Source organism: Anopheles moucheti, chromosome 2 (assembly GCF_943734755.1).
Source record: "Anopheles moucheti chromosome 2, idAnoMoucSN_F20_07, whole genome shotgun sequence".
NCBI lineage: Eukaryota > Metazoa > Arthropoda > Insecta > Diptera > Culicidae > Anopheles > Anopheles moucheti.
This window is the reverse complement of record NC_069140.1, coordinates 99,211,491-99,237,941: the sequence shown is the minus strand read 5'-3', so window position 1 is coordinate 99,237,941 and position 26,451 is coordinate 99,211,491. Positions and strand designations below refer to the sequence as shown.

Here is a 26,451-nt window from a genome sequence, read left to right as displayed (position 1 = left end):
ACGGAATTTTCGGAACGATGTGTTGAACAAACGCTGCTTAAGTGGATTTTTACTTTTAATTGTACACTGCACGGTACGTGGTATGTGTTCGCGGTTCTGTGGGTTGGTTTGGTAACAGTATCAAAGCACATTCGGGTTCGGGATCGAGTGAGATAAGTTATCGCAATTAGTTGGAGAGTTTGTGTGGGAGTTAGTGTTTGAGTTTGTAATTTTTGCTTCCTTATGGGAGTAGAAATCTTGTAAATTGATTTTCCAGTCTATAATGGACAGGTTATAATGCTACTAGTGGATTTTTTGTGTTTACTTTAAGAAACTGGTAAAATACTAAATTTGTTACTAAAGTTTCCATGAGCATTTCTAAATGATCCTTAAGAGGTGATTGTGTAATGCATGGTGACGTATATTTTGGTGTTTTTCGCAACGTTTTATTTGAGGATTTTCAAACTATTTACCTTTAAAAAAAGTTCTTTTATGACAACATATTAGTAAGAGATTATACAAATATTTAACAAGCCCCGACACTAACACAACTTGCAACGCAAGAAGGCTAACGCCATCGACTGTACCCAGTTTGGACAAGCAAGAACTCAACATCAAATGTGGCTTCTGAACTACCAAAACAGAGAAAAAAAATCACCAACACTCGTTCCACCTTTAAAAGAAAAGAGCACACCAAAACAAAGTAAAATGGAACCATCAAACCCACGAGGCAACAACGACAACGTTACACCCGTGTTCCATGCCAAGCCTACCGAGTTCCTTTTACCGTTCCATAAATTTATCCACTTGAGTGTTTCCGCTATAAACCTTTCATCTCGGCACATCCGGCTTCCGGTAACGGGAGCAGAACGGTATCAACTGTTTCGAGATCGAACAAGCGCAAGCGAAAGAAACATAGAAAAGGTTGATAAATTCAAAGCATACACTCGTTGAAGACTTCGATGTTTGAACGGGGGAAATCGTTTACTCACCGCACCAGCTTGCCGGCCGGGGAAAAGCTCCACACACAAGGAAGTTGGCCTCTTTAGACGTCCACACACAACGGCATATGCCGTTTTGGCGTCGAAACGATCCCAAATGTGTGCCGGTCGGTTCTCGAACTGGTTCTTCTCACCGTGCCGTATGTGAACGTGTGCTTTCATCCATAAAAGATAACTCTTTCGGCAGCGTCGTTGGGCGAAGCGAACAGCATTTCGCTATCGACTCGATCGAATCATTTGTTCGTTCGTTTCTCACCCATCATCCTCCACGCCGACACGTGCACTCACGAAACGCACGCATGTGTTCGTGAAGGCAAAAACTTCCCAAATCACATGTGTGCACGATACGTTTCACCGTTTCCGGTAAGTGTACAGCGCTTTTTCTGCCTCCCCCAGTGAGTATAAGTGGCACTAAGGGCGACTTTAAAAAACGTGAACATTACTTTAGCGAACGAGTTGCAACTGGCAGCTTGAAAATGAGCGGGAAATGAAAGTGGAAAGCTATTTCTAATTTGATTATTCAATTAAAACTACAAAACTTTGCCACGTGCTAGGAGTAAAATCCTGCTTTTTGAAGTCAAGCAGCTAAGAAAATCTTAAACTGGAAGAAACGCCCTCACTTTGTTCGTACGTGAAAATTCAATCTTGGCACACGTTTCATTCGGAAAATGAGCTCGGTGTACTAAATAGCTTAAAAAGCGACACACAAAATGAAACGAGAGCCTGTCGAGCTTAAACCACCAGTGTGCGATTTCAAGGCTATTTCCTGCTACACGCTCCATCGGTATCGGCAATCTAGATACCGAAAGCAGATTAACATGGAACAGAAAGAAAACATGAAACATAAATGCACCGTAGGGTACTGACACATGACACCCAGACAAGCTGCAATACGGTACGGTGATCCAGATTTTAAGCTTATTTCTTTTCTTTTCGAAGCTTTCCCCAAAGAGATGAAAATCGTTCATCGAAGCAGCCAGAGATAGAACGGAAGCTAACCGACCTTAACGAATGAGGAAAAATATGCTACCGCTTAAAGCTTCGGGGGAAAATTGTTGCATTGCACCGCAGCTTCAAAGAAATGGAAAGAGAAACTCTACCAGGCGAGAGAGAGAAAGAGAGGGAGAGAGAGAAAAAAAACTAACTAACCGCCCCAAGCGGTCTCTGTGCAATGAAATTAGGTAACCGATTCGGGATAAATTGACTCCAAGCCACAAAACCACCCATGTTTGCTCAAGTGGTACGGCAAAGGGCTTTCAATGATACATGGTGTGTTTGGTGAAAAAAGGAAGGAACAATCTAGTATGCATTATTCTCGGAAAAGCTTTGGCGAAACAGGCAACACCATCGTGCAGTATAAAGGCGATAAAATAAATGAATAAAGCTTTCCACTCGCTATCAGCTTCCGAACGAGGAAGAGTGTTTGAGCGGTTTGAAGAACAGGTTTGATAAATTGGAAACACTTTACCTGTAGCGAGTTGTGTGTGGTAGTTTATTTTATTATCGAAAACGAAAAGATGGTTTTTCTTTTTGTTGCCCTTCTGGTATTGCAATGTTGTTTCTAAGAAAAATTCATTAATAAAAAAAGGAATAATTACATTGTAAAATTAAAACATATCATAGAAACTTCGTCCAACTAAAGACTTTAAAATTTAAAATCGTTGCTTTTACAACCATAAAATGAACTAAATTGTATCGCTCGGTTGAGACACTATAAACAAATAAACCCGTTTTCTGGATACTTCACCTTCAATTAGAATCACACGTACGCTCCGAATGCACTTCTCTCAATATTTAAACAAAAAGAATCCTCCTCTTATCGTACTAATCTGCAGTGAAATAATTATCCCTGCCTTTTGTCACCCAGGAGAGATAGACGGGTGGGGGACGAAAGAAAAACTCACCCCCAAAATCCCACCCTCATCAACTCAGCTTCAACTCGCAGCGGACGCTACTTCTAATGCACTAAGTGAATAATGAACGGTTTTACCCTGACAGTGGGCGACAAACGAGCTACACCCGTCGCGAAACGGAACGGGCGAAATCTCACCACTTTTCTTTTATTTATTTTCGTGCAAAATGGTGCGCCCGCCCTTGCGTGATAAGCGTTTCCGGGTGGTGTTTCAACGGTCGTGAAGATGAATAAAATATTAACCGTGCGCCGGCATTCCTCGCTGCTAAAACTTTCTCCCCCAAACAGGTGGGAAAATGGGAAAACAATCCGACCGACGACACTAAGCGAGCTGGTCCACGCCATGATCCGATTTTTAGAAGGATGCATATGAAGGCGACAGTTTGGCACGGGTGCACTTCGGTTTTTTTTTCTCTTTCTCTCTCTCTCTGTTTCTCCCGGTCACGCCCGTACTCGTCGGGTGTGAAATGAATATTTCAAGCACGAAAGCTCCCGGGAAGGAGTGAGCCGAGTTTTCGTCCGCCTTCTTTTGCACTTATTTTGCATACCGAACCTGGATGAAGGTGGACTGCGCCCGTGGCGCAAAGCACGGAAAACCCGTGTGCTGTGTGACAGTCGAGAATGGTACGGATAAATCGGTGTTGCTTTATTTGATAAATAAATGCATAATACATGCAGGCACTAATGCGCGCAGAATTACAGCAAATGGGGGAGGGAAAATTAAAACAAAAAAAAAAATGCAGTCCGGAATGGAAACCTCAAAACAATTCGAAACGCAAAAGTGAATTACCGGCACGGACCGGTTTTGTTTTGTGTTTTTGGTTTTAATCCACCGACAGTTTTATTATGCACGGGTATGACGAATTAGCAAGTCATTTTTATGAATACGTAAGCGAAACGCTACTAGTAGGTGGTGGTAAGCTGGTTAAACGCTTACGATTAAACATTGAAACGAGGCCATTTAAATTCATTTTCGCATTTTATTCAATGGCTTGCCTTTACGCTCGAGCGGTACTACACAGCGAAGCTACAAAACAATGATCCATTGTGCAATTTTATCCATTCAAATAATTTCCCATTCGACGCGTCACATACCGTGCGACGAAAAACGTGTTTCATCCACATACTTTCTACTGCTATGGTTCCTGCTATAAGAAAAAAAATTCAATCTTTTTTATTTACACTTTTCATCCCATTTCCCTTAGCGTGCTCGGCGGTGAAAATCATCAACCTGAAAGTCCCATCCACCTACCTGCTGGATCAAACGTCCAAAACGCCCGACCCGCTAATACTCGACTGCGAGTACGAGGTGGACGAAAGCGAGAAGGGTTTCGTGCTGAAATGGCTGCTGGATGGACAGCCGGTCTACCAGTGGATACCGTCAAAAAATCCTTTTCCCTTCGTAAGTATACTCTGCACCTTGCACTTGGCCAGTAACGCTCGGGGGCAATAAAAAAAAACTGTTTCATCCTACACTTCTTTCGGCCGTGCAATAGCAATCGTTTAAGAACCGCGTCGATACCAGCTACGTCGTGTCACAGGAGCACCTGCACAAGCATCGAGCGATGGCGATCATCAAACCACTGGCCAACTTTACCGGCGAGTACATGTGCATCGTGCAGACGTACGCGTCGATTGATAGGAAATCGGCCAAGCTGAAAATTATCGGTAAGTGCCACATAATCTATCGTTTGGTTTTCGGTGTTGCATGACGAATTTAACGCTAGAACAACTAAGCGTTTAAATCAATTAAAGCTTTTCCGTTAATTTGATATCTGTTAACGTAAAACAAATCAATTATTTGAAAGAGAAATTGTTTAACTTTGCTATTAACAGGTGTAGATGGATTTATGGACACTTACATCATTCCATAGCATTCATAGTGTCCTTTGTTTATAACGTCGAAGAGAGACGAATCGACTAAAATCATTTAAATATAATACAACTCTTCGCTTTTAATTACAAAGAAAGCGTCAAACAGATTGGTCAATCCTTGGTAGTTCTAGTGTCAAACATATTTCATATTACAATTTTCATATCAGTAAGCATCCTTCAACATCCATCCATCCAGTAACATCAGTTCTAGCATCCAAGTACAACATGTTTATCAAGTTTACGCCCAAAAACTAATATCATTCCGAACCGTGTGTTTTCGCCCAATTTCTACATTTCAGTTCGGGAGAGTAAATTCGACCTAAGCTACTACCTGAACGGCGATGGGTACATCACGGTTGATTGCCACGCACGGGACATTTCCCCGCTACCAGAGCTCCAGATACGGTAAGTGGAAACCACCTGGCTGGCCCGCATCCCTAGGTAACCATGGGCAACATAGCTAACCTCCTTCGATAGAGTAACCCTCCCCGGCCGGGGTTACGCTAGCGAAAATGGAAAAATAACCTACAGTTGATTGGGACACGCATTTCCTTCCACTTTACAAAATGGATCTCTCACTGTGCCAATCAACCGAGTACGTGATCCGACCCACAACCCATCAAATGCCCGGTTGCACCGTGGGTATCGTGCTTATGTGTGTCAGGTTAACAGCGGCAGCCGGCGCTCAATGCCTGTTCGATTATGTTTTCCAATTGAGCAATCCTTCACATACACAGAAAAAAACCGAAAAAACAACCTACGCTGGTCACAGCAACGTCGACCCATGGCGACTTGTATAGGAAATAACCTCCATCCTTCGCACCGGCCCCATTTACCCTGCGGCACACCTCGCATTTTTAACGCCACTTTGGCACGGCGATGGCACAAAGTATCATCCCAGTTTAATTTATGAAATAAATTATAAGTAAAATATTTGCATAATTCATTTTCCCCTCCACATCATCATCTTCATCACCTTCATCAACAGATTTATTCCCGGTCGTTCCATCTTTCGCCAAATATTACAGGGTTACTTATCAAACCGGCGCGTGATATTTTGTTAAATTATTTTACATGTTTCGTAGTACATTGATTCTTCATTAGTTTTTGTACATTTTCTTAAAAAAACAATCAAAATTATAATATTTTTAACAAGCTGTTACAATTCCCAAACAATTATTTTAAAAAACCCCTGTATTTCTCTGCATGGGTCAGTTCCATCCTAGGCGTCCAGGTTAAAGGGAAGGGTTGAAGTTGCTTCCGCTATTTGCACTCACCCCTAGCGAAGGGGTGCGCTTTTTTAAGGTTGAATGATAAATCAAACTCTGCTCCTTCTATTTCCTCTCCCTTTTCAGGGCCGGCATGAAAGCGCACGGCCTGTACCGAGCCTCATCTGCTACAGATGAAAAAAAATGCAATAGGGATCCTGAAAGGTGGACAAAAAATATGCTGTTATTTTACCGCTTTCTCCAAAACCCTCTCCGACCCCTTTCCCTCCATCTCCCCCAAAACTACCCATAGCCCCCGAGGGGAGTAAAAGGTCACGCTCGACCACATCGGTCATTTGTGTCCGGCAGGAGTTAAAACCGAACGACCCCCTCGAATCGAGAGGGGGGTGAACAAAAAATTGATAAAAAAAAACACTGCTCACGGCAAAGGTCAGGCCCTTCGAGCACTCATCCTCCACGGGGCAAGTGGCAGAGGGCAAAGGAAACATACATTATTGCATGCTGAAGGAGGCATAGCAACCATTGGTACGAAATTCAATCACTGAAAATCTGTTATGGTCTCGCGTTTACGATCGACATCGGTTTCCTCCCTGGGTGGAACCGGTCCCGGTCCCGGACCCGGTCCTTCGGTGATTAAGGAAATGGTCCCTTCAACAATAATCAAACGATGAGCATAAAATGTTTGCAGTGAAATATCTTCACCCGTAAAGGTATCGTTAGGGCTTGTAGCGAAACGGCGTGGTTCTGGCACGCGGAATTGACCAGACCTATAAATCGTACATGCTGTTAAACATCAGGCTTACCCAACCGATCGGAACCCAGCCTCGAGCCGACCGCGATGGGATGGAAAGATATCGGAAGGATGAAGTACTACACTTTTTTTATATTTTGATTTTCATGTTTGCTCTCCTTTGGCCAGTGGTTAAGCCAATTCTGGGGAAGAGAGGATCATTTTTCATTCGACCCATAATCCCAACCGGGCCATCCTCACCGTTGGCTGATTGATTGAACTGCAAATGAGCTGTTCGGGGTTTATTGGCGATTACATTAAAGTGAGCAAAGCGTCTATTCAAATATGAATAAGCCGATTTGCATACTATGTTGTTGTAGTGATTGTGGTGTTGTTGAATTAAACGGAGGGATCATTTATGCTTCACGAAGTAACGCGCCCTTTGTAGCTGCCCTTTTTGAATGTTTTCGAAGAAATGTCTAAATTTAATTAAAATGGATGCTAGTATACTAAATAAACGTTGAAGTAAAAACGACAGTTTGGTATTGTTATTGCATACATTAAGGCGTATGAACGCCAAACTCCTTGGCAGTGAAATCAAGACAAGTAACACTAATCGCCTTTGCCTAATCAAACGTTCTAGAGCAATGTTCGGTTTACACTTTTAATCACGCCTTATCCTATTCTCTTTCCTTTCATCCATATTCTAACAGCATCAACTACGAGCTATTCGAGACGGAAAACCTTAAATCCGTCCAGGGTGAGAATGGTCTGTACAACGTGTCCATCAGTGGCCGGATACGAAAGGATCAGCTCGAATCGCCGGCCATGATCGAGTGTCTGCTCTCGATACCGGAGACGAACTACAACAAGCGCCGCTCGACGACATACTACGGTAAGCCCCGGCCCGAGATGCGTCCTCCAAAGCTTCTCTATCACACATCAACATCACATGAGCAAGCTCTTTGCACGTTTCCATATGCATGATCGTCAACGCGCTGCTAGCATTCAACCATTCGACATTACCGTTCTGTTCACCTTCCGACACCTAAGCAACACCTTGAGCTCTCATTTTTCCCCTGTGGACAGCCAGTTTAACGTTGCAAAACTTGACACCGGTTGAAAAGTCATTACCATTCAACCGCAGTCAACCGTGGCTGACATTCGGTTGGGCAAAAGTATGGCGTCGGGATAGGGATCGGAAGCCGTTCTTCTTTCGCTCGGCTTTTTTTTTTCGTTGTGCATCTCCCACCCACTACACCACACGGTCAAAAGTTGGTTTGACTTGGGTGCCGGATTGATGGCGTGTCCTGTTAGCTTTTAACCTTCCATGTGTCCCGTGTCGCATGTTTTTTGTCGTTCGCGCCTTTCAATGTTTCTTCCCGCTTCTTACCTTTCTTTCTTATGTCGCTTGTTCCGTTTTGCTAACAGGCAGATGCCGATGGCGTTATCAATTTCATGCTTCACAGATAAATCCCTCGCACACTGTATGTGTGTGCCTGTGCTTAGGTGCTTGTAGAAATAGAATCCTCCATCGTAGAGCAGCAGTCGGAAGAATATAGAAAAGATTACTTCTTACTTTCTGTCGCTACGATTACGTTTGCAGCGTGTTACTGGAAGTGCTTTGATGAAGGAAAACACTATGGCACGCTGCTATTATTTTTTCCATAAATTTACAACCATTTCATAGTTAGATAACTGTAGCATAACATCAAACAAACACAGCGCGTTGCGTAAAAATAGCTAAACCAAACATAATCCAAAATGTCTTACTAATTGCATATTTTTGGGCGTATTTGTACAGTAGAGCTGCTTACTGTGCCTTTGATTTGAAAAAACGCCTGAAACTATGCAATGTTTAAGAAGACAATAAGAGTTTTGCTATGTTTTTCTTTATTTATCCTTTAACCATTTATGTCCCTCGCGTACTTACTGTGCCTCATCCCTCATAAGTTCCCCTCGTTACGCGTTTCCACACAACAAGCTTCCTTATACTTGCTATTGATCCTGCTCCTTTCACGCTTTCTTTTGGAACGCACAGCACAAAGTAAATAAAAACTCGCTTTTGTCGCTTTGAATCGGTGACAGTACAACCAGCCGGCAAGGACGACAACAAGAAAAAAATATTTCTTCTTAAAAAAACCCTCCCCAAAGTGTCAACAGATGTCAAATCGTTTCGGGGTTGGAAAAAGAAATCCCGAATCGGTGATTGGAAGTGATTTGTGTTTGCGAAACTTCAACTGTCACCTTGTTTCAGGGTGTGTGCTCTTTTTTGATTCCCAAGCATCTGGGGTTCCCGGGAAGAAGAAAAAAACCCACGTAGCCAACCAACGTAAAAGTGAAAATGAGACGCTTGGAGATGCTAGCAAGAAAAGCATCCAGCATTAGATGTTGCTTTTTTGCTGAATTATTCTTCTACGTGCAACTATAAGCAGGAGGACACGACAAAAAAAACAGAAAACCAGTTGCCTTTATACGCTTTATTTTTTTTTTTGTCGTACTATTCGAAACGTCATCCTGCATGGATGATTTGAAATGACACGGAACACGGAAAATAGGAAAAGAAATCTGGAGCACACAAAAAAAACGTCTTGAGAAATGTAATGTTGAAGCGTCTTGTTTTAATTAGTTTTTCCTCTCTCTATTTCTCTTCGACTTTGTATTGCCATATTTCTACCGGAATGGCAGTGTGTCCTACTCTTTTTATTCGTTTCGCTTCAATATGCTTCAACGTGTCTGTTTCTTGCTTGTTACTCCCGAACACCGAAGCGAGAGTGGAAAAACTCCCAAAGACTTGCTTCGCTCGATCATTCGTTTTCCTTTTCATTGAATTCTCTCCACCCACCCGAACTGCCAATGAATCGTAATATTTTACCCTCTGAGAAAAAGCAATAAGAAATCTTTCACAGTGCCGTGTCTTTCGTTCTTTCGACGGTACGGCTCCATGCCATCATTTCCACTCGGTTTTCCTACCCGGCGGGATGGGTAGGAAAATTTGTTTGAGCGCAATGTTTACTAATGAACGTTGAGGGCACGTTTTTCCACTTCCACCCTGGTACGTGAGAACGTTACAGCGGTACAGAACGCTTATGGTCGAGTAAGAAAGCAAAAAAAAACGATGATGATGAAATATCATTCAGTGGAAATAAACACAGCCATACTGGGCGATCCAGTAGAGTAAGGCAAAGCTTCAGAAATATCAGAGCACTGAAAACAACAGAGCGAGAGAAAGAGAGAAAACAAGCGAGAGAGAAAAAGTAACCCCCAAAACACCAATGCTTCATAATCGTTCGCTTATCGTTTATCGAGTTGGAAAGCTCGGCCAGGCTGAAGGGAAAACGAAAGATACCCGAATGGGCCAATGAGAAATGGAAAATGATCCTGATTTGGTTGGTTGACTGGGGCGGGCCAGTTGGTTGGCCGTGCTGGACAATGAGAAGGAACAACGACAAATGAACCATAAAGAAGTGGAATAGCTAATTTAAAAACAATGATCAACTTCCATCTCCGAGGATGAGTGGAGTCACAAAGAGCTGCGCCTATTAGTATTGCTTCGAATCAAAATGCCAAATGTTGCAGGAATAGATAATCCGCCTGGTGGAAGCAGTTGGGTCGCGTTTCGAGTAGATGAGTGGTCGTTTAATGATTAGGATTATTACACGAATCTTTCGCAGCAGAGATTGTGTTTCCTTATGGGAAATTTTTTTTTTTTTTTTATTTGAATATTTCATTTTAATGAGATTATCATGATTACTATATGGGGTGATTTTCTGGGGTTTGAAGCAATTTTAATTAAAGTATTTTATTAGCAGCCAAGCAAAAGAATAATGAATTTTTTAAAGTGCCATTTCTGTCAATGCTTATGTCAGATGAAACAGTCAATGTTATGATGATAATTTTTATATAAAATGAAAATATTCTACTGAAGCAGCATAACCATGGCAACCGTGTGCTTCCTACAGTTGGGTGCACTTGCACAGCTGCAAATTACATTCACACCAAACTCATTTGTCATCTCACTGCCAGGCCAGAACGCAGGATGACAGTTTCTGAAAGAGCTTTTCGCCTCACACCCTGTGCCAGCGACGAGGAGCAAATGATCTTCCTACACCATCCGCGCGCACAAAATTCCACTACTTTACGCGTTTTGCAATTTTCATCGCGTGCAGTGCACAGACACCGTAACCATCGCGCGATCACATTGCAACGTGCCACGCGTATCCTTGTCTTGCCCTCATTCTTGGTTCCTTTTTTTGCCTTTAAAAAGAGAAAGGAACGGAATGGGTTGAAGATGGTAAAGGAAAAAACTTAATTACAGATATTTCCAACAGACGTTTTCCTACTGCTCCGCTCCACATCTGGAAACAACCCGCACAGACATTTTTACCTCGCTCATCTCATTACCCAACCATCGGGTGAGGCTTTAAATGAAAACTTCACCACAAAACCTTAACCGGGGGAGCAAACATCGTAGGGAAACCGGTACCAAACCCATCACCATTCGGTGTCCAGTTCAAACAGAGCGGCCGCCCGTACTATGGTGCCAGGAGTCGCGAAAGAGAAAGGAAACGGAGAAAATTATAAATGTTTCTCACTTTTCCAGCACTGCTCCGGGACAAAGTTTTCCTTCCCTCCGGTCACCGCGCAAAAACTCATCTTGAGCAGTGAGATTCTCCACCTTTTCCGAGCGGCGATCCATCTTGCCAAACCGCGCACTTTTTCTGCGCGTCCTGGCACTGTTCCTGCCAGGGCCATTTACCCTTTCTGTCCGCGTGTTCCAGCGCCAACGGTCCGGTACGGTCAAGTATTCCATTCTCACCACGTGCTGGAAGTGAAACAAGATGCACAAACATCAGTAGATGGGTTTTTTTTACCACCGCATTGTTGAATATCCTGTTGTTTGTAACGAAAACGGTTGCTTTTTGGAACTTTTTTCGTTACAATTTTAGTTATGCTTTTGTAAAGCATCTTCCCACCGTCAAACTGACCGAGTGGGTGGTGAGGAATAAAATATAAAAAAAATCTTCACGTTCCAATTCCAAAACAACCACCGCGGGGTATACGCGGACGAGGAAAGCAGGAGATCAAGGGGACCAAAATGATGAAATGAAAATTGTTTTCTCTGCTGCCCTCGGTGCTGTTGGCTACGGGTGGTGTCTGGTCCGGGCCGGTTTGCTGGAAAGTTAATTAGCACACCCGGCCGTAGGTTGATGCCGTGGTTGCACTTTCCACACCATAGCATAATACTCCACCCACCGGAAAAAGCTCTCAGAAACCTTCGCTGCCATCTTGCCCGCGCACACCAAGATGCAGCAGTACGCAAAGCAATGCAAACAAATACAGACAACACAAAGAGCTGAAGAAAGCAATTCAAGGAAATGAAGGGAAAGCTCATAAGAGAGTTCGCCACTCTCCTTCACTTGCTCGATAGTAAGCGAAAAGAGCGCAAACGGAGCGCAAATTAAAAACCAAAACACAATCGAAGCCAAGCCGGGGGACGACGACGCAAGTGGGGTCGAACAAAGGGGGCATCAGTTTCAAGGACTTAACAACAGTGGCTAATTAAAACATTCATCACTACTTATCTCAATTAGGACGTTTCGTTTTGCAGCGATCGTGCTAGGGCCGGTTTGGGAAACGAACCACACTATTGGCATTTCGCCGAATGGAAGCTCTCTCCAGTCTTGTCGTTTGTCTGAATTTTGCTTCGATTTGTGAAGAAAATTGCAATTATACACCTAAAGATGTTTTCTTCGCTGCTATGACTAAAAAAACATGCGAAGCATTTTTCTTTCCGTTGCCATATTTCGTGGATGTTTTTTTGCTAATTTGCTTTCAATACATTCATGTTAAGTTGAGCTAGAAGTTCAAGTTAAAGTTTAAGAGAAATTTCAAAGGAAAACATTCAACTTATGTTGTGGACATTGTTCAACGAAACACCCGCATTTCTATTCTGCATTTTTACTTTTAATGATATAAACGCCTAAATGTAGGCAATTGACTGACATTCGTAACGCCTATTGTAAGGTTCAAAATGAAGTTGATGTTCAAAATCGGTCTAAAGTCATTCAAAACTGACTCCCATCTCTTACAAACTTCAGTAGCATAGAGAAGACAACCAAGACCAACCTTTAAAACGATAATAGTACGGCTTAAATGGTTCTAATAAATTAATTTTCAACTGCAAACACTTAACTCCTGGGACTCGTTACCCAATCCTCCCTGCTCGCTGCCTCACAATGGATCTTTATCGTACTTTATCGGACACCATTAATGACCATCGCCCTCCCATCGGACACAAAAATCCAAACTGACCCTCGAAACACTAAGCCACCTGCAGTAGGGAAATTAATATATATTTTTCTGCTAGTCTTAGGCCTAGTCTAGCGGGGCTTTTCCTTCGCGCTGGATTCAACGCCCCACCTTAGGGAACTAATTATGCCAATGCGGTTCGGGTGTTAGGGAGGATAGGTTTGTGTCGTTCGTAGTTCCACCCATACACGATCGCTATCGTGCTAACGCAGGCCGATTTGCTGCCCGTTCGCAATGATTCAACCAGCACCAAAGCGGGACGAGATTTAGCACCCAAATATCTTGTTTTTGCGTTCCATGACCATCCACAGTGGCAGTTCACAGCTAATTTCGCCCAGTCGCAAAATGGGTCCATTTTCGCTCGACTGCTTACGATGTCCAGAACGGAATGAAAACGAGGGAGAACGAACAGCAAACGAAATGCCCTGGCCGGCGCACTGCGGGCACTCGTTTGTTTGGTTATATGGGTTTCTTGTGTTTCGGGGTGGTTTTGTTGATGGTGGTTTTTTGTTTCGCACCCCGATGCTAGATGTAAATTTAACAAACGTGTGACGACACGCGTGTATAATCCGGTGGCCCACAAAAAAGCCACCCACCCACATTCACAAGCAAACCGGGAAATTCAGCATTCTAAAACGATGCTAATAAAAATCGACCATAACCGTAGCGATTACCATTATAAGGGTGAGTGGAAAGTGTATGTAAAGGATAGGTGTTTTTTGGGAGACTTCCTTCCGAATTCGCCACAGACGGCCATCATCAAGGAGAGCTCGAAGCACAAAAAAGCTCGACGAAAATGAATAAACGAGCGCAGTGGACTATGGGTGGACCACTCTTCGCACCAGCACATGATGACGATAATTTATTTAATGAATTACCACGATCCATTCTAGTAAATGAAAATGAGCGGCATCATGGCTCATCATCGTTCGGTCCGGTCCGATCCTTCGCGTGCCCGAGCAGTTTGGTGCCGCGAAATCACGTTGCCCCTCCTCAGCGCGTATCGTTTACATTACCGGTTTGTATTCTTGGGGAACAACGAAAAAATAAACGAGGCCTCTCCCCATTCAATGGCGCACAATGTGTTTTCGTTTGAGACTCGCCCATCAGCAGCAGTTTCAAATAAACAGAGCGGATTTTTCTATTCTGTACGGTGGGGGTTTTTTTTGTAATTAATGGAACTGAAACCCTGCTGAATGGTTCTGCTTCCGTCGAACTGCGCTGTAGCACTGTCCGCCAGTGGCAGTGACATCATGCGCCATTTTGGACATGACAGAATCAGTCAGTGTCACTAACAGGAGGTCCAATGGATAGGATTTTTTCCACTCCCTGTTTGGCCACCATCGTCTACAAGAATAGCCGGAATGGGAAACAGAGAGAGAGGGAACGAGAGTTTGATGTCAATCTCAGCTAATTGACCGATACAGGATGCACGTTCACGCCAGATGCAACGTGCCCAGATGTCGCTTGACGGTTTTGCTCCGGGAAGTTAGAACGTGACATAAGCATTTGTTTGGGGTTTTTTTTACTACGAACTTCATTTCAATAGGTCGGTTTTAAAGAATTATCTTACCGAGTTACCAAAACCAAAGCAAAATAGTTATGCAGCGCTACTTGCGGACATTTCATTCAACCCTGACTATTGGGGAATCAGAAATTTCACACAGCGGTAGAATACTTCCATTCCATCCTAACGAGAGGGATGGATTCCTTGGATGGCGGGATGGGGAATCCGATTGGCCACAAATCTTCCTTCGTGTGACAGCGAAACGTCACATGAATGTGGGTCTCACGCATGAGAGCTCACTGCATCATCGGCAGTGGCAACGGACATCGTCCATACGTCACTTATCGGATTTCAATTTATCCAACCGACCAAACACGCTAACGAACGTGAAACATGAACCCACGGTCATGATTAGACATCTTGGATGCCCTGTCCAGAGATGTTCTCTTTTGTCCGAGATGTCAAACACTCACAGCCACCCGTGCACACACACACACCCGATATGACGTATTTCGTCAAATTGGCCAACGCTGAAAGACGACATCGAGGTAATCACCATATCGGATAGCCCCAACGACCGGCGATTGTGTGCGTTTGTGTGTGTGTGGTGTAGCATTAACTCCTACCTTGACGTGTAAGCGTCCTTTTCGACATGGAGTCATTCGAGTGCACCGGCAACCGGACATGAATGGTGCGCAAAGAAGCGTATCAGGTGAGGGCAGCTATTTTTCACCAGTGGCCCTTCGGGAAAAAGCCATTTATCAGCGCGCGCGCTCAACGTGCGACCGCGGCACACAATTTTGGGGTGAAGACACCCGCGGTCTGACTTCCTGATGTGGACCACGAGCCACCCGGTTGCCCGGTTGTGCTGGCTGGCGAAGCGAAATGATTAATTGAGATGTCGCAGTCAATTCCCGGGTTTGAAGCGTGTGCAAGATACCTGACCTGATTGCAAGTCAGGCTCAACTGTCAACCCCGCGTAGCGTATGGCGCGTACGTGTGTCGGTCGGTTTCGTCGGTAACACCGGACAATGCACTTCCTCGGATACCACGACTATCCTTAATGGACATCCGCTTTCGTGCGGTAGTTGGTGTTCGAGTACCCACCGAGCACGTGTTTCAACGGTGAACTCGATGCATCATCATCGCTGCTGCTAAGCTCATTGCTAGTCGTCAGCAGACATGCAAACTCATCCGTCCGGGCCCGGGCGTACCGGTATATGTTGCTTCTCTGGCATTAATTGTTGTGACGAGAGGAATTAGCCCGACCGAACGCGGTACCGACAAATGAACAATGAGCCTTTCATTTCACCCGAACCCATCCGGCCACCCAAAAACCCCGGAAGCCGACAGGGATTCCGGCATTGTCTCGGTATTAGCACGACTCCCGGGCGAAGATTCAATCTGACCAGTTGTTTTCAATTATCCTTTTCCGCGCCGCGGTCTCAGTCTTAAGATGCAGCCTGTTGGTCAGTGTTGCTGACAAGACACGGAAGGTCTTTAGGCATTGTTTGCGTATCAAATGACCAGTATGGCATATTCTTGATCATACATCTTCTACGACAAGCGAACTAAATCAGCAGTGTAGCTGCATCACACCTGTCACTGTGCATAAGTAATTGGGAGTTCGGGAAGTTACGCAAACACCGAACCTCTCTTTAGATGCCTTTCCTGCGCACTACAAGATACAAAGAAAAGCAATTAGAAACATCCAGATGCGGATGTCTTCAATCATCAATTTTTCCGCACCGAAAAAGGTTTCCTTTCCTTCACACCGGACGCAATCCCACAAAAAAACGGCAGCAATCATGTGAAATAATCCTTTTTTTATCGAGCCTCGGAAGCGACATCCTTCCCCAAATACGCAGCTCTAAGTAAACAAAGTCTTCTGCAGATTAGCTGCTCAACTTCCGGCACTAAAACACGGCAAGACCCGTAAAACAATACGGTGCGCCTTCCGTGTTTCAAATCCGTAACTCAAACACACGCACCACGACCGAACGTGGATGGTGCGCACTCAACGTAAAATGATCCATCCACCGGGAACCGGGCTTTTGGTCGTTTATCTAACTGCTACTACTACTACTGCTGCAAGCAAAATCTTAAAGACCACCCGGACATTAGGGAATCATACAAAAAGAACACCGACAAAGAAAAACGCCGACCGCTTCTGGGAAACTGGAACCGTACAAACAAAACATCCAAACCAATAAAACTGGCCTTATCCGATGGAATTGATTTCCCTGCCTTGTGTCCCGCTTCCAACCATTCCGCTGATGCCACCATTCGGTGATTCGGTTTCGGCCGGATTTCTTCCACCGAAAGATGTCTCCTTTGGGACACTATCTGTCCGTTCTGGGAAGGCAAGCATCCGCAACCGTATCAAACACGTTATCAATGGAGGAATGTTACCACTTCGTTTACTGCCAAGATCGTTCCGGGCGGTTGGAAATCGACGGATTTCGGACAGTCCCGTAAGCAAACGCAAAAACGAAGGTGCCTAAGTAGAAAACAACACATTCGCTCGAGATGAGGCTGCCGAGTAGGCTAATGATCTCACCGACTACGATGATGATGATGATGATGATGATTGAGTAGCTCGATAGTGGACAAACACGGAACATGGAATCCAGGAAAAGGTTGTTTTTAACACACTCGCGAACCACACGCTAACGCAACACAAAGCGTTACTGTTTATCGGAAGCATGATGGAAAATAAACAACACTTCCAGCGTTTCTTCCGGGGCCGACTAATGGCTAATGGACCAGAAGTGGTGGTCGGTTAATCTCTGCTAAATGAAAATTCACACTTGAACGAATGTGATGGAGTTGTGAAAACGGAACGCACAAACAGCGGACTCACTTTGTGGAGTAGGTCAATGTTCGTGGGTCGAACAGTATTTCAATATCAGAAAGTTATTCCCTTCAACTTGTTGATAAGTTAAACAATTAATTTGATGTGTATGGAAAGCATCGGATAAAAATATTGTTTTGTAATACCTATTGCATAAATTTTGGCTGTAATACGGTGTAAACGGATTGCATAAATTGCGGCTGAATGAGTATTGCTGGATAATAAATCCTATCGCGTATAAAACGGCTTGCTTTACTAATGTAATGTGATGCACTTTAATTACTTCAATCACAAACTAATAGAATTCTTTTTTCACAAACCTTCTCATAATCTTTTCTACTAATTAATCATGACAAAAGTCAACTATTACCATTACAAAAGCTGCAAATGTCAGATCATTAAAACGACTGTAAGATTATAAGTGCAGCAATGGCAGAAAACAATTGAAAAATCAATCTCAGCACGTAATAAACCTGATATCTGATTGTCTTCTCGTATAGTCATTCCGTTTTTTGTTTATTCGTAATCCTTCGCACTGGAGTTAGAGCATCTTGAAGCGAGTGTCTTTGAAATTGCAAAGAGAAACAGTCGCAATCCCAGAATCGTTCGCGGGAGACAATAGCACCGAGTGCAATAAGCCGGTGTATCAAGCCCGCAGAAGATAATGAGGAAATGGGACTAATTAAGATAATGGGATCTTGGTTCCGAGGACCTCTTCGGCCCATGGAAAGAGTGCAAAGGTTCCGGGGCGGGGGTCGGTGAAGCGTACTGCAATCAAATGCAATTCTACCACTGCGCATCATTATGCCCGCTGTCTCGCTTTCGCTTTATGCAAAAAAACTGCATCCTGTTTGCCCTCCTTTCCAGCGCTTTGTTTGCTGCACAGTAAATCAGTAAATAATGTTGCTAAAGACCACCCTCCGTGCGCCCAACGGATAGCAATGGCAGATAGCTACGAGTGGTATTATGCTTAAGATTTACAGATTAAGAAGCGCACCGTAATGCTCTTTGTCCATAAACGCTCTTCGAGCCATTGCCGGATATATTCTTTGATTCGTTGCCGGGTGCTCGTTTATTCTGATTATGTTGCTTGTGAAGAAATAAAATTCCTTCCTCTGATCTTCGGCCTCGAAGGCGATGGTGGATGGGCAAGAGCAGGGGTAGGAGAAGCTCTATTAGAAGACACACAACACGCACATCGCTTGCAGTGATGGGGACAAGTATGAGATGATTTCAACAATGCAAACGGCTTCTGCAATTGCCTTCATTTTGTTTGATTGAATTCTTGTTATCGCTCGTCGAGATGATGGTTTCCTACGCGGTGCTTGAAGCCATTGCAATTATTGATCCTTCAAGTAAGCAGGAATGAACAATGCTTTATAATAATGTTACCATCAAAATACAAAAGCGAATGTCTTTTTATGGTACTTGTTTAGTTCAGTTTTGTGTGTTTAATCCGAGTACAGTTTATTTTAGTAATTTACAACTTGTGTGTGTATTATTCTTCCAGAAAACCAACGCTTGCTTCTTTTTTCACTGACTTTTCTCACTGACTGATGTCATTCCACGGTTCCAAACGTCAGACGGTGGTGACGTCTGGATACTTTAAAAAAATCGTTATGCCCTTTAAAAAGGCAAAACGATCATTACTAAATTCGAAAATACAGAATGCAATTAATTATTTAAAAAACCGCCATTAGGGTAATTTGCAAACTCAATTGCATAACTTTAGGCGTTCGAAAAATCAAAGCTTAAAATAATTCAAACAACGCTGGAATGATGACGAGTTTACGATTGATGAGCTTTGTTTATTGTATAATTTGCATGAAAAACGGCCTACATACTTTCCATCCTTCAGCTCTTAAATTGCTGCATTCTGTGGGGGGGACAAACTGAAACCGTACCCTATTGCATCCCGCTGTAGTGCTTTCTTTGCCTTCGCTTCCATTTCACTCTGTCTGTCTGTAGCAGCATAACAACAAACATCAAAACCATCAGAAACCTTACTAACTAACATTTTCTACTCATCTTCCTCGTTCCAACACACCACGAATGTATCCCATTCCGTTCCTTGCACCACGATCCTGCTTTTCCTCTTCTCATCACGTCTGGTTCTTCTTCTTCTTCTTCTTTTCTTCTTCTTCTCTCTAACATTCCTCATCTTTCCTTTAAAGCGCGCAAAACTAAATCTAACAATAAACCGCTTCCAGAATCGCATCTGAAAACCACTACCACTACGGTGGCGACCACGACGACGGTCGAAATGCTGCAAGCGGCACCGGAAAACCTACAGAAGAAGGGTAAGCGGAACCAACAGTGCGCTACTATTTGGTTTCCTCTTCTGTTTCGTGCCTGATTTTTGTTCAGTTCTTCTTCTATTGTTTCGTAGAGTTTTGCGTTCGACACCGAATGCTTCGAGTTTCCATTTATGGTTTCACTTTGTTTTCATGAGTTAAGCTATCGCTGCTTGGTGCATATTGGTGAAGATCGTAAGCTCAGATTGAATGTTTGAGTGATAGTGGGAACAGCAACATTGTTCATGATTAACAGCCACATTGCAATCATACAAACCGCCTCGTTAGCCCATCATCAGCATTGCATTGCAAACTGCGTTTCGCTGCGATTGCTCTAACGTCATGAAAATCGATCGTTTCACTTCCATTCGACACTCTAACAATTTGAATTAAATTACTCTTTTCCAAATTTTGTCTTCAAACCAACCAACCGTCTGTCCAGATCCCGACAGCCCTGCGGCCGGTTCCAGTGGAAGTGTGGGCAACGAAACGACCGGTATCGGCTACAGTATTGGTAGATTCGAAAACATTATAGTTAAGATAGTTTTAGTGGCACTAATTTTCGCAATGGTCGCCGCCGAACTGCGGTCGCGGGGCCAACCGACCCGCGGATGAGCTTTGGGCAGGTTAAATACAACATTTGAACGATATCTTTGGACTAATCCTTTAATACAATAGAGGAGACACCCTAGAGCATTGAGATCTTTTTTAGATGTTTAATAAGATTTAACCATCTAACCTTTAAGATTCATTTCATTATATTATTTTATTTATTTTTATGGTTAATTTGAATGTTATGTTATCGTTTCAAACTCAAGTTTATTGTTTTAATCATCCACACAAACTAACACACACTTCCCGTTCTCTTTCCACCCTCGTTACGGGGATGCAGGCTTTAACGCGACCGATTCGAATGGCGCTAGCAGCAGTCTTCCGGTGCCGCTACGAACGACCACAAGCGTGCTGGCGACCGTCGTGACGATTTTACTCATCTTCACCACAACGCTCTTGTAGATGAGCTTGAAGCAGTACACCGACGTCGAGATCCGGAACCGCCGATTGCACCTCAACTTCATACACAGCTAAGAAGCCGAATCGCTTCCTCCATGCAATGGATAGGCAACGACTACGGCCACTCCACTACCGTTGCGGTGTTGCCAGTCATTTAGGCGCACAGGCCAGTGGTTATTTTTTAGTTTCATTTCAAGTAACACGATAATCAGGGGTACCGGGTGTGCTCGCCATAACTGTGTGTATGTGTGTGTATGTGTGCAATTCGTCAACGTGATAGTCCAAAACTCCAAAGCTGCCGAATGTGCGTAGTGCGGTAAGTTAGAATGAGTAAAGCTGTGTAACAATTTAGTGCGAACAGCAAACCAAGAAAGCTTACACTGTGCTTGATCGTTTATTTGCAAAACATTTCAGCTACAGTTATTGCCGTTGCAAGCAGCTGGATTTGGTTAGTTTGTGTTTTTAAATATGATTACCTCCTTATATGGTTAAGTTTAACTCTCTGAAAGAGGATTTAATTTTAAGACTATAATTATTAATCTGAAGAAACAGAGGAATCACATCTAAGAAAATGCTACCGAAATGGATTTCATGCAAAACTTATGTTACCAAATAACAAAAATGAAACAATACTAATTTTTGGGCATAAAGCTTTACAAAATCGAAAGGCAAAAAAAGAAACAAAGCGATGTGCTAACACTACCACATCTTAATGAAACCAAACCAAACTAAATTGTTTTATTTCGACGGCCACTTAGTGTGAAGCAATTAATAAACAAATCGTGTTTTAATTCACTCCTCTCCTTACGTTTATTGAAGTCTAATGATTTGTGGTTTAGGGAAACGTTTGAAACCCCATTTGGAATTGCACCACTAGAATTGGTAAACGGATGTGACCTAGATTTTAATTTTCTTCGAAACATACACACACACAAAGCGAATGCTTTCGAGACGGTTAGGTTTCGTCAACCTAACTAAACGCTCCACAAACTGCAGCGACTTTGATGTGAAGCCCTGCACAAGCCGTTAAATCCATGCGGATTGCATAACTCTTGGCGGATACCTAAGCGCAAAGAAATCTTTCAGCAAAAGTGTGTGATGAGGGTGCTTTTTGTTTAATAGTTTGTAAAGTGGTTCCAACCAAGTTGCCATCTTTATCCCCGTTTACAAACTTCCCGTCGAAGAGAAATGGATATCGAAACAAACGTCCGGGTTGCATGCGTCGGTGTATGAAGGCAGCATTAGCAGAGAGCGAAAAGCGAAAAAAACCGAGAAACAAGCTGTAAAAAGTTCTTATGCATATGATCGAATCGATATTTCAAACAAACAAAGCTAGATATTTAACTGCAGCAATGAGAGTGGGTGCCATTTTCCACTACAGCCGGTTCGATGTGTGGATCGGTCTACGAAACTAATAGGACAATGAACCGCTTGCCGGAGTTAGGAAGCGGTGCGGAAAAAGGAAAAAAGTGTACCCGAATCCGATGCACTGTAAAGATTTAAAATTAAAACACACGCACACATGGAAACACAAACAAAAAAACAAACAAAACCACTCACCACTAATGGAACACAGTGGGGTGGGAGGACCGGCTAAAACAAAACAAAAAACATAAACCGCTATTTTATACAACCATTGTGAATAGACGAATAGAACGAAACATTGTGATTGTGTTTTTTGCAATGCGATCACAGGCGGCCGTGGTGTGCGATATGTGCGCGCGTGAACGATGAAGCATGAGTGAATGGAGTGTGGGTGGGTGTGAGTGTGTGTGTGTGTGAGTGGTGAATTGGTGCATGCATGAAAAATTTGATGCCTTATGAACACTAAGAAGAAGAGTTGGAAGAGAAGAAAACTAAACCAAACCAACCGCGTACGCGACAAGCCCCGCGCACGAGCAAGTGCGTGGGGACGAATTCGGAACAAACGAAACGCTACCGCACAACTCGTATAGTATAGATATACAATTTATGTATATTGAAAAAAATAGTGTTCTTTTTTTAAGAAATTGTAAACAAAGCCGTACTTTGGATCGCATTTCGTAAAACGAAACTGTGGCAAGCGAGCAGTGTGACCGAAAGGGGCAGTAGAAGAGAAGGCGAAGAGACGGAAAACACTTTCACACTTCTATTGAAATGCACTGGTTTATTGAAGGATTTGAAAATGGGAGGAATTATGTTTAACGGATATGAAAACTAACTACAACAGAACGGAAAACAATCGCCAGATATAAGAAAACTTATCCAAAACAACAGATAACACACAACATGTAATGAGATACAGAGCAAATAGTTTTTGTAAAACTTCATTCTCGAACCCCCTTTCCAGCAGCATCACGGAACAGAAAGAGTGGAAAAAGAAACCAAAACACATGTCAATGAAATAGAAGATAAAAACATTCTTTCAAACCGACCTGAAACTAACGCAAAAGAAGCAAAGCGAACGAACGAAGTTTGAACGTCCAATGTAAAGAGGGGAAGAGAAACGAATGAAAGTAAAAACATGTTGGGTGCTGCTTTCATGGAGTAGTATAAAAGAAAAGTATATATAATTTTGATTTAGGACAAACAGAAAGCTACATAAGTAAATGCAACAAAAAATGTAAAAACGAAAGCGCATCATGCCGGAAAAATAAATGGGAAGTATAAGTGTCCAGTCTCATGCGGGAAGCTTACGATGTTTAGGTTTTCTTGTGTTGTTTTGCAGCTACTACCATTTTTATGAAAGTGGGTTTTCTAAACAGTCCAAAGGAGGATAGTAAAGTTCGACGCAAAGCTATATAACAAAACAAAAAACACACTACCCTGAAAGCAGTCCAAAACATCGACCGAGTACTCGAACAATGCGTTCGAAGTGAATAAAACGATTGAGAAGTGACAGCTATAGGGCAAGGAAACAAAAACCAAACCCAATACTTGAACCAATTAATACCACCAAACGCACACTAAGTGAAAGCGGAACTCGTTACGGGGAGGCGGATGAGAACTCCAGAGTTGAACAAGAAAGCGATACATCTTTTTGCTCTTACTTCTTCACAGCTAGACCGACGTACCGTACCAAAACCAACATGTTTCTTGTTTTGATTTTATTTACATTTGTATATGTAAAATTTATATATGCTGTAAAGTAAAACTCAAAAAAAAAACCAACGTCGAAAACTGAACCGACAAACAAACCGTGAGAAAATAAAGGAGTCGTAATTATTGACTTAACGATCGTATGTGTGAGTTAGTAACTTATGTTTAATAATTCACTTTACAATGTTATCGTCCACTTTCCAGATGGAAACATGTAAGTATTCATAAAAAGCAACGCTTTCTCTTGTTTAATGCCAGAACACCGCAAGAATCCAGCCGTTCTTCTATGCATTTCACAATCGATGACAGGTTTAAATTAAATGAATGCTTAATATTTATAGCAACATCGCCCTCTGGCAATCTTCAATATAACAGCAACACAAAAGTTAACGGCATAAAAAGATTCACCACTGCCGGATCAGCACTGGAATGACAACAAAAACACCGAGCGACCCATAATGGCACTCGACGTGTAGCCGAAACCCACACCACTACTATCCGCACGGACTTAATATCCGAAAATATACGGCTTAATTACTCGGCGTTCCTTAAGCGGGCACCGGAGAACCGGGACCAGATTCGAAACCGCAACACTTATCCCGGGTTTGGCCACCGACGAGAGAAAAAAAAAACAGAGCGAGCACGTGAGCGTGTCGGCACCGAATTAAAGCTATTTCCCTGCCAATCTTCGCCCCGCCAAACAGCTCATTATGGTACGAGCAATTGGATCATTTTGCTTAATGATGGCAGAATACGCCGGCCCCGGCTTTTGGCCTATACAGTCATACAGGTCGGTTGTTTCTTTTTTTTTTACGCTTTCTCCTCACATTTCTCTGCGCACTTTCTCGCTGCCGCCTTGCCCCCCCCATCGTGCGGTGGAACTATTCGCGAGCGACCGCGGCGAATGGGGCTCTGATAAAAATTATCATCACTTGATTAAGTAATTACGTAGTAAAACTCCAATAAAGCCGCTCGTAATGAATGCTGAGCTACCGGGACATTTGGGACCCGGGCGTCTGGTTTTTCCGGTGTTCGCCCCCCCTTGGCTGTGGTTTATGCTGCATTCGGTTGTACTCGGTGCCGCCAAAAAGCTATTTTATAATTACTAAGCGGAAACATACGCACACACACACACACACGTTTGACATTTCACTCGCTGTCTGGTTTTGGGACACATGTTTACTCACACAGAGCCACTTCGCAATAGGGCCATTGTGCGAACACTTATGGGCATAATGGGTGGCGTACCTTTGCCATGGCACACACACGATGGGTTTTGTCTGCAATTTGAACATCATTTTCCATTACGAGCGCTGTGCGAGATTGGGAGATGGGAGCGATTTTACACGGTGTCATTTGAGGTCACGGCGGTATTTAACCGGTGCACCGGTTTAAATAAGATATCACCCTTTGTTCGCTTATCTTGTATTAATGTGCGGGGGTTTGATGTGGTGTGTATTGACGCATACAAAGTATTTTAACTTCATTTCATGATTGTTCCAGTGAGTACCAAAAATGCAAGTTACAACGTAGAGAGGTGAGGTGAAAATTTTCTTCTCATCATTTATAAGTCACTTCGAGTTCCATCTCATAAATGATGCAACACGTGGATTAATAGATTGTATACTTAGATAGAACATGCCTGTTATTTCTGGCTTACTAGATGAATTTTACCTTGTTTAAACAGTTCGAATGGAATGTCACTTGATTTTTATTGTACACAGTATTTATTTCTCAATTTCTCTCCAACAATCCCACCATCTAACTATGAGCTGGTGAGATTAAATGCTTTATCATGCAAACACATTCAACTCATCATTCACCAAATGGACGACGTGGTAAACCATGAAATGTTTCTTTGGATAATGGTTTCATTTGCATTTGCTATTAGATAGAGTGAGAAAAAACAACCTTCTGTTACTCACTCTGTATATTTTTATCCCAAAGAAGCAATACCACAAAAGAATTTGCTCTTTACTTGTGCCGTTTGGGGCTTTTTTATCCCTTTTCCCTTTTTCCAACAATCGTTGGCTTACATTGGGATCTAGAACGATTTTACTGTGAGAGTGAAAAATACACGCCACTTTTTTTTGTAACGGAATCTTCGCCACCAGCACCAGTACAGAACATTTGGATCCAACCAGGGTATGGTAAATAAACAGAACCAGAAGAGAAGAACCTTTTTTTTCCGGACACCCTCTACGTACTTGTTGTGTGACAGTAGTGACAAAAAGTGAATTCCCTTTATTGTGGTGGGTTTTCCCTTTGTCGTTTGCAATGGGAAGGATGCTGCCTTGGAATGTCCCTCGAGTGACCAACCGCAGCAACCAGCGGTAAGTGGTTGTCCTATTCCAGATGTAGCAACGACCCCGGGGGTAAATAAAAACCCTTTCCATTCACCGTTACTCGCCGACGCGTAACACAATACTTGGCGCGACTTTTGGCCCGATGGCGCGTCACAACGGTTTAAATCGTTTCATATATTGCATGCATGATGAAGTGAGCAGGATGTTTCCCCATCCAAGCAACCCCGTCACTTCATATTGTTCCCATTTTCGGCATTCACGCTCACCACGTGCGGAAATGGAGACGCCCGGTTGTTTATGAAGCGAGCTTGATGGAGACGCCTGGTGGATGGTACGAAGACCCAAGAACTGGCCCATGTTTCG

General features: G+C 43.2%; 1 protein-coding gene across 1 annotated transcript; it reads left to right on the top strand.

The window, feature by feature from the left end:
- The first annotated feature begins 4,030 nt into the window (after nucleotides 1-4,030).
- LOC128300588 (uncharacterized) lies at nucleotides 4,031-21,464 on the top strand. Its single transcript, XM_053036709.1, has 6 exons — nucleotides 4,031-4,294; nucleotides 4,389-4,560; nucleotides 5,067-5,172; nucleotides 7,440-7,621; nucleotides 19,574-19,699; nucleotides 20,586-21,464. The coding sequence occupies exons 1-6, from the start codon at nucleotides 4,031-4,033 to the stop codon at nucleotides 20,705-20,707; spliced, it is 972 nt and encodes a 323-aa protein (XP_052892669.1). The 3' UTR covers nucleotides 20,708-21,464.
- Nucleotides 21,465-26,451: the final 4,987 nt, after the last annotated feature.